Source organism: Salvelinus fontinalis, chromosome 13 (assembly GCF_029448725.1).
Source record: "Salvelinus fontinalis isolate EN_2023a chromosome 13, ASM2944872v1, whole genome shotgun sequence".
Lineage (NCBI taxonomy): Eukaryota > Metazoa > Chordata > Actinopteri > Salmoniformes > Salmonidae > Salvelinus > Salvelinus fontinalis.
In genome coordinates, this window is record NC_074677.1 from 33,011,193 (window position 1) to 33,023,778 (window position 12,586).

Here is a 12,586-nt window from a genome sequence, read left to right on the forward strand (position 1 = left end):
CCCATCCCAAGTCCTATATGATATAGTTTTGTTTTTAAGATACACTACATGACCAAAAATATGCTGACACCTGCTCGTTCAACATCTCATGACAAAATCATGGGCATTTGCTACTATAACAACCTTCACTGTTCTGGGAAGGATTTCCACTAGATGTTGGAACATTGCTGCGGGGTCTTGCTTTCATTCAGCCACAAGAGCATTGGTGAGGTCGGGCACTGATGTTGGGGAATTAGGCCTGGCTCGCAGTCGGTGTTCAAATTGATCCTAAAGGTGTTCGATGGGATTGAGGTCAGGGCTCTGTGCCGGCCAGTCAAGATATTCCACACCAATCTCAACAAACAATTTCTCTATGGACCTCGCTTTGTGCACGGGGGCATTATCATGCTGAAACAGGAAAGGGCCTTCCCCAAACTGTTGCCACAAAGTTGGAAGCACAGAATCGTCTAGAATGTCATTGTATGCTGTAGCATTAACAATTCCCTTCACTGGAACTAAGGGGCCTCTACCGAACCATGAAAAACACCCCCAGACCATTATTAATCCTCCACCAAACTTTACTGGCGCAACTATGCATTCAGCAGTTAGCGTTCTCCTGCCATCCGCCAAACCCAGATTGTCCGTCGGACTGCCAGATGGTGAAGCGTGATTCATCACTCCAGAGTACGAGTTTCCACTACTCCAGAGTCCAATGGCGGTGAGCTTTACACCACTACAACCGACGCATGGCATTGCGCATGGTGATCTTATACTTGTGTACGGCTGCTTGGCCATGGAAACCCATTTCATGAAGCTCCTGATGAACAGTTCTTGTGCTGATGTTGCTTCCAGAGGTAGTTTGGAACTCGGTGTTGCAACCGTGGACAGGCGATTTTTACACACTACACGCATCAGCACTCGGTGGTCCCATTCTGAGAGCTTCATGGCTGAGCCGTTGTTGTTCCTAGACGTTTCAACTTCACAATAACAGCACTTACAGTTGACTGGGGCAGCTTTAGCAGGGCAGAAATTTGACGAACTGACTTGTTGGAATGTTGGCATCCTATGACTGTGCTACGTTGAAAGTCATTGAGCTGTTCAGTAAGGCCATTCTACTGCCAATGTCTGTCTATGAAGATGTCATGGCTGTGTGCTTTATTTTATAAACCTGCCAGCAAAGGGTGTGGTATAAATAGCTGAACCCGCTAATTTGAAGGGGTGTCCACATACTTCAGAAAGTATTCGGACCCCTTCAGTTTTTCCACATTTTGTTACGTTACACCCTTATTCTAAAATTGATTAAATAAAAAAAGGTTTGAAAGGTTTGCAAATGTATTACAAATAATAAACTGAAATACCTTATTGACGTAAGTATTCAGACCCTTTGCTATGAGACTCGGAATTGAGCTCAGGTGCATCCTGTTCCAATTGTTCATCCTTGAGATGTTTCTACAACTTCCTTGGAGTCCACCTGTGATAAATTCAATTGATTGGACATGATTTGGAAAGGCACACACCTGATAATATTAGGTCCAACAGTTGACAATGCAGTCCATAGAGCTCTGAGACAGTACTTTATCAAGGCACAGATCTGGGGAAGGGTACCAAAACATTTCTGCAGTATTGAAGGTCCCCAAGAAACCAGTGGCTTCCATCATCTTTAAATGGAAGAAGTTTGGAACAACCAAGACTCTTCTTAGAGCTGGCTGCCTGGCCAAACAGAGCAATGAGGGGAGAAGGGCCTTGGTCAGGGAGGTGACCAAGAACCCGATGGTCACTCTAACAGAGCTCCAGAGTTCCTCTGTGGAGATGGGAGAACTTTCCAGAACAGCTCTGCAGCACTCCACCAATCAGGCCAATATAGTAGAGCGACCAGACGGAAGCCACTCCTCAGTAATTAGCACATGACAGCCCATTTGGAGTTTGCCAAAATGATCAGGATCGAGGGAAAGATGATCAGAGCAAAGTACAGAGAGATTCTTGATGAAAACCTGCTCCAGAGCACTCAGGACCTCAGAGTGGGGTGAAGGTTCACCTTCCAACAGGACAACGACCCTAAGCACACAGTGAAGACAACGCAGGAATGGCTTCGGGACAAGTCTCTGAATGCCCTTGAGTGACCCAGCCAGGGCCTAGACATGAAGCCGATCGAACATCTCTGGAGAGACCTGAAAATGGCTGTGAAGCGACGCTCCCCATCCAACCTGACAGAGCTTGAGAGGATCTGCAGAGAATGGGAGAAATTCCCCAAATACAGGTGTGCCAAGCTTGTAGTGTCATACCCAAGAACACTCAAGGCTGTAATCGCTGCCAAATGTGCTTTAACAAAGTACTGAGTAAAGGGTCTGAATACTTATGTCAATGTGATATTTCAGTTATTATTATATATATATTTTTTGCAATAATTTCATTAATTGTCATTATGGGGCATTGTGTGTAGATACATTTTAGAATAAGGCTGTAACGTAACAAAATGCGGGACGGGGTGTGATGGGGTGTGAATACTTTCCGAATGCTCTGTATATAGTGTACTTTAAAAGTAATTTGAATTTAGGTCCTAAATCATTTAAAACATGCCTCTTAACTTATCTGGTATTATCTTATCTTACCATAAGGACATGTTGAAAATCCTTTTTTATTCTACAACCGAGTGATCCCAAAAACTCCCAGACACCACATAATCAAACATAACAATAATTAATAACATGTTAATATGGGACCATAAACAAACACAATATTAAGAAATAACTTCTGACACAATGTTTACCTCTTTGGGATATTTATTAAGTATATATTATTTGAAGGTGTCTACTGAAGGATGATGGTATTGTACAGTATATTCTACTCATTTGGTTTTGAGCAATGACTTCAAAGGAAACAATGGGGAGTCAAATCACAAGATCAATAGAAACACAATCAAAAACAACAATGGTAAAAAAAAGTCAAAAACAGAACAAAAAAAATATTCTATTGACGTTGATGTTAAAGGGACGCAAGGAAGAAAGAAAAGATCCACAATTTTCACATGAATAATGGAATAAGTCCTAGATTTAGTTGCCAAGTTGCAGAGAGATATCGGAGACATTGGAAAGCAAATTAGACCCATTGATTCAATTCTAAATGCTTCAGTCATAAGGTATGAAAGACAATTGGCGCTGTGCTAGCTGGGAGGGATCAAACAAAACAAGCTGTATTGTCTGGAAACACTCCACAGCGAGAGGTAAACATTAACAGACCTCCTAGGATAATAAAATCTTTCGATTTATGATGCCATAGCTGAAAAGAATGCCAATGCAATCATGACTGGAATCTGACGATCAATCATCACGAATACACGCTCCTCCTGAGGGTGATAAAACCCTAGTTCCAGTTCCTTAATTGCTTTACGAGCGAACCTACTTATTAAGCAGCTTTTTACTGTTCAAATGTGTATATTATAGCATACATGACATGAGATATGAGAGTACTACTGAGGGTTTGGACTGCTAGAGCAACTGGACAATATAGAGAGTGTACCAGTATCAATAAAACACGAAAAAAGCAAAATCATAGGAAAGATCAAGATATATCCAGAACTTAATCATAATTTATGGACACAGCAATTAATAATAAGTTACACATAATACTTTCACAAAGATATCAGTGATCCCTTGATTCTTTAACCCCACCCCCACCGTTGAGTCCATAACAATGTGGTTTGATTGACATGCAAGACCAAGCTCCCAATTGGTACAGTCCCAGCTTATAGGAGACAGAGCTGCCTGGCCCTGTCCTGCCCACTCTAGGACTTCACTTCCTGCTTCTTCTTGCTCTGGAACTTCCTGAACTGTGATTGGATCGCCACAGCAGCCTTCTCCGTCTCAGGGGCCTTCATGTCGATGTCCGCAAAGTCCTCCTCAGGAGCATCCTTCTTGGAGTCATCTGTAAGGAAGGGAGGAAAGATGGTGAGAGACTACGACAGAAAATCAATTCAAATAAAATTGTATTGTCACATGCGCCGAATACAACAGGTGTAAACCTTACCGTGAAATGCTTACTTACAAGCCCTTAACCAACAATGCAGTTCAAGAAATAGAGTTAAGAAAATATTTACTAGATAAACTAAAGTTTTCAAAAATGAACACAAGAAAATGACATAACAATAATGAAGCTATATATAGGGGGTACCGGTACTGAGTCAGTGTGCGGGGGTACAAGTTAGTCAAGGTAATTTGTAAAGTGACTATGTATAGATAATGAACAGCGAGTAGCAGTAGTGTAAAAACAAGGAGAGGGGGGGGGGGGGGTCAATGTAAATAGTCAGGGTAGCCATTTGGTTAGTTGTTCAGCAGTCTTATGGCTTGGGGGTAGAAGCTGTTAAGGAGCCTTTTGGTCCTAGACTTGGTGCTCTGGTACCGCTTGCCGTGCGGTAGCAGAGAGAACAGTCAATGACTTGGGTAACGGGAGTCTGACAATTTTTTGGGCCTTCCTCTGACACCACCTAGTATAGAGGTCCTGGATGTCAGGAAGCTTGGCAGCAATGATGTACTGGGCCGTACGCACTACCCTCTGTAGCGCCTTACAGTCAGATGCCGAGCAGTTAACATACCAGGCAGTGATGGAACCGGCCAGGATGCTTCGATGGTGCAGCTGTAGAACTTTGAGGATCTGGGGACCCATGCCAAATCTTGCAGGGGAAAAGGTGGTGTCATGCCCTCTTCACAACTGTCCTGTTGTATTTGGACCATGACAGTTTGTTGATGATGTGGACACCAAGAATCTTGAAACGCTCGACCCGCTCCACTTCAGCCCTGTCGATGTTAATGGGGGCCTGTTTGGCCTACCTTTTCCTATAGTCCACGATCAGCTCCTTTGTCTTGCTCAAATTAAGGGAGAGGTTGTTGTCCTGGCACCACACTGCCAGGTCTCTGACCTCCTCTCTATAGGCTGCCTCATTGTTGTCGTTGATCAGGCCTACCACTGTTGTGTCATCAGCAAACTTAATGATGGTCTTGGAGTCGTGCTTGGCCATGCAGTCGTGGGTGAACAGGGAGAATATGAGGGTATTTTTTATGTATTATTATTTTTTTCACCTTTATTTAACCAGGTAGGCCAGTTGAGAACAAGTTCTCATTTACAACTGCGACCTGGCCAAGATAAAGCAAAGCAGTGCGACACGTACAACAACACAGAGATACACATGGAATAAACAAACGTACAGTCAATACACAATAGAAAAGTCTATATACAGTGTGTGCAAATGAAGTGAGATTAGAGAGGTAAGGCAATAAATAGGCCATAGTGGCAAAATAAATTCAACACTGGAGTGATAGATGTGCAGAAGATGAATGTTCAAGTAGAGATAATGGGGTGCAAAGGGGAAAAAAATATATAACAATGTGGGGATGAGGTAGTTGGGTGGGCTATGTACAGGTGCAATGATCTGTAAGCTGCCCTGACAACTGATGCTTAAAGTTAGGGAAGGAGATATGAGTTTCTAGCTTCTGTGATTTTTGCAATTCGTTCCAGTCATTGGCAGCAGAGAACTGGAAGGAAAGGCGGCCAAAGGAGGAATTGGCTTTGGGAGTGACCAGGGAAATATACCTGCTGGAGCGCGTGCTACGGGTGGGTGTTGCTATGGTGACTAGTGAGCTGAGCTAAGGCGGGGCTTTACCGAGCAAAGACTTAGAGGACCTGGAGCCAGTGGGTTTGGCGACGAATATGAAGTGAGGGCCAGCCAATGAGAGCATACAGGTCGTAGTGGTGGGCAGTATATGGGGCTTTGGTGAGAAAACAAATGGCACTGTGATAGACTGCATCTAATTTGCTGAGTAGAGGCTATTTTGTAAATGACATCGCCAAAGTCAAGGATCGGTAGGATGGTCAGTTTTACGAGGTTATGTTTGGCAGCATGAGTGAAGGAGGCTTTGTTGCGAAATAGGAAGCTGATTCTAGATTTAATTTTGGATTGGAGATGCTTAATGCGAGTCTGGAAGGAGCGTTTACAGTCTAACCAGACACCTAGGTATTTGTAGATGTCCACATATTCTAGGTCAGAACCGTCCAGAGTAGTGATGCTAGCAGGTGCGGGCAGTGATCAGTTGAAAAGCATGCATTTAGTTTTACTTGCATCTAAGAGCAGTTGGAGGCCACGAAAGGAGTGTTGTATGTTATTGAAGCTTGTTTGGAGGTTTGTTAACACAGTGTCCAAAGAAGGGCCAGAAGTATACAGAATGGTGTTGTCTGCGTAGAGGTGGATCAGAGAATCACCAGCAGCAAGAGCGACATCATTGATGTATACAGAGAAAAAGAGTCGGCCAGAGAATTGAACCCTGTGGCACCCCCATAGAGGCTGCCAGATGTCCGGACAACAGGCCCTCCGATTTGACACAATGAACTCTGTCTGAGAAGTAGTTGGTGAACCAGGCGAGGCAGTCATTTGACAAACCAAGGCTGTTGAGTCTGCCGATAAGAATGCGGTGATTGACCGAGTCGAAAGCCTTGGCCAGCTCAATGAATACGACTGCACAGTATTGTCGATGGCGGTTATGATATTGTTTAGGATTAAGCACCCCTGAGGGGCCCCAGTGTTGAAGATCAGCGTGGCAGATGTGTTGTTGCCTACCCTTACCACCTGGGGGCGGCCCATCAGGAAGTCCAGGATCCAGATGCAGAGGGAGGTGTTTAGTCCCAGGGTCCTTAGCTTAGTGATGAGCTTTGTGGGCAGTATGGTGTTTAACGCTGTGCTGTAGTCAATGAACAGCATTCTCACATAGGTGTTCCTTTTGTCCAGGTGGGAAAGGGCAGTGTGGAGCGCGATTGAGATTGCATCATCTGTGGATCTGTTGGGGCGGAATGCAAATTGGAGTGGGTCTAGGGTTTCCATAATGATTTGTCCAGTTCGAGTTGAGTAATCGCTGTTCTAATGTTCAGAAGTGCTTTTCGGTCCAAAGAGACAGTAGCAGCAACATTATGTACAAAATTAGTTTTCAAACAATGCCAAAAAACAAACACAATAGGACAGTTGGTAAGGAGCCCGTAAAACGGCAGCCTTCCCCTCCGGCACCATTATAGCATAGAGCAACTGGGGAGTCAAACTGAATGGCTGTGTCTACCACAATTGGGGTCACTCCATTTCATCCTTGCATCATTTTTTTTTTTACAGTTTTCAATTCATGAATTGACCGACATGTTTTTATAAATGGAATTAACTTCACCTCTGGCGTGCACTATTAGTCTTCCTATGAAAGAAACTTAAGACCTGTATCACCAACAGTAAGAATCAGTATCACCAACAGTATTCTGCTGCCTCCCTTAGAACAATGTAGATTATCCCAAGATGTCTGCGAACAGTAGAGCTATCTTATAGTCTGGTGAGGAGGAGGAGTTTTCCGTGTCTGAAATAGACTTCACCATTCATTTTATGGATTCAGGTTCACTCAAACATCGTTTTAAGCATTGTTTTACTATTGACAGTTACAGCTAATTTCGGGATTGTATATCGATTCCCTCTCCTTAAATATTTATCTTTGTTTCATGTAGTTATACAATCAAGAACTAAGAAATTCACTGGAAAGAAACCAGGAAATTATTGATTGATTTGGTGAAAAGTCATGACTGGTTCGAGCTAAGTTCAGTTTTGAGATTCATTGGCTTAGCGTCAGCTGGAAGCTTCTGATGGTCTTAGAAATGTGACCTCTCCCCGCTTGGCTCGATGGGATATGTAGTGATATTGCCAACACAGCCAGATATGTACACAGTCTTGTCCCCTTAACCTTTTTTAAATTGACTATCATATTTGTTTATAAAAGCTGACTTTATTAGTAAAATTAGTAATTCAAGAATGTCACAAGTTAATTGACACGAGAAAACAGCAACTCTACAGAGCACCAATGGCTACAATGAATGGCAGCGTTCCTCCTCGTCACCAGCGGAGCGCATCGGCCATATCCCCAGTGAGTGCGCGTCCTTGGATCAGTACCACTGGAAAGTTTTTTGGGGTGACAATAATTTCCTCCTCCAGGCTAGATGGGCTCCCGAGTGGTGCAGTGGTCTAAGGCACTGCATCATCTTTCCCACTGGGCACAGACGTCAAGTCAACGACTATTCCATGTTGGTTCAATGTAATTTCATTGAAATGACGTCGATTCAATCAGTGTGTGCCCAGTGGGTTGTCAGTGTCAGCAGAGTAGGCTTCTAATTTGTATCATATTAAAAAATATGTTACTTATGTCTCCAGTCATATAGCCTAAAATGGATGTTGGCATTCGAAGTCGTCCCTGTTGTGACTTGATAGCGTGTATTATGCATCTATTTCACGCTGCACTGTATGCACCATTCACCAAGTAAATTAGTCAATTTATGATGAAGTTAAGTAGTGGTTGACATTGTATATGCTGTTCCACAGACTTATGGCTGGAGTCATTATTTGTATTGTTTTCATTGTTTTGTTTGAGTTGTGTAGAAATGCAGTAATTGAGCTTCAATCCTTGGAATTCACATCCCACTTTGCCATACCCTAAGTTTAGGTGAACTGATGCCACTGGTTGGAGCTGGTGACTGAGATGTATGCTGCTCAGGGACACTGGAACAATGATTGATGAAGGTCTAGTCTCAGAACACCTAGGTGAGAGCATTCAGTATAGAGGGGTATAGCTGCAATCCAGACTACATGAAATCCTCACTACCACATATATAATCACATTTGTGGCCTGCTGGAGGTCATTTTGCAGGGCGCTGGCAGTGCACCTCCTTGCACAAAGGCGGAGGTAGCGGTCCTGCTGCTGGGTTGTTGCCCTCCTACGGCCTCCTCCACGTCTCCTGATGTACTGGCCTGTCTCCTGATAGCGCCTCCATGCTCTGGACACTACGCTGACAGACACAGCAAACCTTTTTGCCACAGCTCGCATTGATGTGCCATCCTGGATGAACTGCACTACCTGAGCCACTTGTGTGGGTTGTAGACTCCGTCTCATGCTACCACTAGAGTGAGAGCACCACCAGCATTCAAAAGTGACCAAAACATCAGCCAGGAAGCATAGGAACTGAGAAGTGGTCTGTGGTCACCACCTGCAGAATCACTCCTTTTTTGGGGGTGTCTTGCTAATTGCCTATAATTTCCACCTTTTGTCTATTCCATTTGCACAACAGCATGTGAAATTTATTGTCAATCAGTGTTGCTTCCTAAGTGGACAGTTTGATTTCACAGAAGTGTGATTGACTTGGAGTTACATTGTGTTGTTTAAGTGTTCCCTTTATTTTTTTGAGCAGTGTATATATATATATATGTCAAAAAACAGCAAAAATGTCCAAAAGGATGTATAATATATATATGACTAAATTAATCACATTTATCTAATCTACATTATTGTACATTATTGTAAACATTGTAAACATTATTGTAAACTTAAACTTCAGAGGTAATGAGAAAAATGTAAATTATTTGGTCCAAAATCTATTTGAAGTGTGACTTTCAATTCAATTTCTCATCTAGTCACATTCGCTTTACCCGTATAGCTGAATTCTACATTTAATGTCATTTCTGGATATCATAGTATTCTGCCAAGTATCCTGCAAGCCTAATTTTGCGGTCTCTAACTCCAGGGATTTGAATTACATTATCATGACAACAATACCATGCCCTAGTTTTGAAAGTAGTTATTTCTGTGAATCCCAGGCTTGAATGTGCCCAAGGTAGATCGAAATACTTTATTTATTATTTAATTATGGTGTCTTTTCTTTCATTAAAAAACACAAAAGAGAGCTAGTCAAGACATTATCTGTCAAGTTCTGAGACATCTTTGCTTCTCAGTTTTTGCTGTTTTTGGACATTAAGTTCTTCATGAGTAGAAGTGGAGACTGTGGACTCTCACTCAATGTGTTCATATGTACCAACATGGATGGAGTTTTCAGTCATGAATTTCACAAGACAATTTTTGAAAGCAGGATAGTAGTTATACAGTACAGTAGGTCTACGTGGTGTATGGTTGTACAGTATGTTGTGTATTTTGTCATATTTGTCCTATATAAATCCTTTACCCACCTTGTCCAGAAGGTTTGCTGTTTCCACTCATGGCTCCAGATCCTTGTCTCTGCAAAGAAAAATAAAGAAAGTGATCAATATTCCTCCTTCAATATTTTACATAAAGGCAAAGCTTTGAAGTAGACCAGTAGCCAGAAGGTAGCTGGTTCAAAAGTGGGAATTGAACACATACATGCATACATGTGCGAGCTTCAACTACCGTACATGAGAAAGAGTGTGTTCTACAGTAGCAGCTGAGCAGCAGAAACTTCTGCTCTGCGGAGGAACACCCTCCCCATCCTGCACATCACTACCTGAATTATTCATCCATGGCTTTCAATGAATTTCAAACACAGCAGCTCAGCTTTGATGTTAGGCAGGCTGCTGAGGAGAGAAAACACAACAAATTTCCTCAGTTCTCGTATAGAAGCCAGAGGAAGGAAAACTAATTTCGAGGCTTTGCCATCTGTCTCACTGTTGGTGTGGGGAAAAATTCACAAAGATTCACTGGGGTGTTGCGATAGCTTCCTTGTTGGGTCTCATCTGTCTGTGTTATATTCTGTCACATGGTCTGAGATTGATACTGTAGCTCACCATAGGCTACTACCACCCTATGGTGATGCTACTAACACCCCCCCTACTCTCTCAATCTCTTGTCCTTTCCCCCTCACTCCATTTCTACCTCTGTTTTCCTCCCCCCTTCTTTCTCTCTCCACGTTTCGATCTTCCAGTCTCTTCCTGTCTGTAACATGAGCTGCTCAGTTTTGAACGATATCGCGAATAACTGCAAAAATGTTGCTAAGGCTCTCCACTTTCTGGAGGACCGAATTTTGAAATCAGTGGAATGCCCAGTGGAAGCTGAGTATGATAGCTAAGGAGAAAGTTCAGACATTTGATTGCAAATGCTAAGGGAGTCAAAAAGAGAACACAGACTGTTGTATAAAACACCGGTCTCCGGATTACATCTTCAAACTATGGACAACCATGGCATCCATGACAGAGAGGGAGAAGGGTTCATCCATGTATATGGGTAAGAGAGTCTAGCTAAGAGAGTCTAAGTACATTTTCAGATGTTATACATTTCCAATTTAGTCAGAAAGCCGTTATCATTGCAAGTTAAAGCATTCTGTTAGCTAGCTAACTTTACATCTATGATATGTAGTAATATTATTCATATCTCCGAGCCATTTGCATTACTATGTATAGCCTAATGTTAGCTAGCTAGCTAACATTGAACCTAGTTGGTTAGTTTTAACATGTAGATTCATGCAGGGTAGTAACGTTATGAGTTGGGATTATGGTTAATTGTTTAGCTAGCTACATGTCTAAAAAGACACCACTGTGCAAGTAACCATTTCACTGTACCGTTTACACCTCCTGTATCCTGTGCATGTGACAAATAAACGTTGATTTTATTTAATATAGTGTGTGTTTATCAGAGACGGTAGTGTGAAGAACAACACCAAAGTCAAATTAGGATATAACGTTAGGCCTACGAGACTCTGTCCAAGTTCTCCAGTAGAATGCCCTGCTTTTATTTAGTCACACGCAGAACCAATTAGCTCACCAATCACTTGTAAATAAGGTTCTTGTTGTGAGTTTATTTTCCTGTAATAATGAATACAAATTAGCTGAAGTTAAGACGTTGTCAGCTATATGATATGGTAATTATTTGAACTGGCTAGCCAACTAACTTAACGTTAGCTAGCTAGCTAACAAGCTAGAATTGCCCCAAAACATTTTTTTTAGAAAGTTGCTTTTAGTTGCCTGATTTGCTAGATTGAAAAATGTATACATCCGTTTTTAAACGGATGGGTTTATTGGTGTTAAAATAGACCAGTTATGCTACTTTGGACCAACAAGCTGCTGATTTTTGTGTTTATACTGTTTCAGTACCACAATGACAAGTTTGCTGTCGGACGACAATAGAATGTTCATGATGTCACTGCGACAACTGTCTACAGACATGTCGATAGACGTAGTCTTAAACCAGCCTTTAGTCTTGAAATCTTTGGTTGTTTAGTACACTACCATACTCACTGTTTAGCACATGACCTCACATGAATCATTAAAGAGATGGGTGGGGCTAAGGCTTAAGAGGATATGAACCATGATGAATGGGTGTAGCCAAAGAAGAGGTCTCCAGTAGGTGTACCAAATCATTCAAGGGCCATTTTTTCAAAAGCGGGGTAGCAAGTTCATCAAAATTCAAAGCAGAATCACTTTCCCATTGTCTCCTCAACTGTAGTGTATGATACAGTTGAAGGTGGAAGTTTACATACACTTAGGTTGGAGTCATTAAAACTAGTTTTTCAACCACTCCACAAATTTCTTGTTAACAAACTATAGTTTTGGCAAGTTGGTTAGGACATCTACTTTGTGCATGACACAAGTCATTTTTCCAACAATTGTTAACAGACAGATTTCACTAAATCACAATTCCAGTGGGTCAGAAGTTTACATACACCAAGTTGAATGTGCCTTTTAACAGCTTGTAAAATTCCATAAAATGATGTCATGGCTTTAGCTTCTGATAGGCTAATTGACATCATTTGAGTCAATTGGAGGTGTACCTGTGGATGTATTTCAAGGCCTACCTTCAAACTC

The 12,586-nt window shown here is 42.2% G+C and overlaps 1 protein-coding gene across 2 annotated transcripts in view; it reads right to left on the reverse strand.

Moving 5' to 3' along the window:
• Positions 1 to 2,741: 2,741 nt before the first annotated feature.
• LOC129868444 (calmodulin regulator protein PCP4-like) overlaps positions 2,742 to 12,586 on the reverse strand; it is a 29,618-nt gene continuing 19,773 nt past the window's right edge. Inside the window, exons 1-3 of one of the 2 annotated variants that reach the window (XM_055942431.1) lie at positions 10,173 to 10,198; positions 10,001 to 10,049; positions 2,742 to 3,900 (exon numbers count right to left, since the gene is read on the reverse strand). In XM_055942431.1, the coding sequence (XP_055798406.1) occupies positions 3,761 to 3,900; positions 10,001 to 10,049; positions 10,173 to 10,178 (195 nt within the window). In that variant the 5' untranslated portion in view covers positions 10,179 to 10,198 and the 3' untranslated portion in view covers positions 2,742 to 3,760. Of the gene's footprint in view, positions 3,901 to 10,000; positions 10,050 to 10,172; positions 10,199 to 12,586 lie in introns of those variants that run through there. The other variant, XM_055942430.1, reaches the window with a different exon arrangement.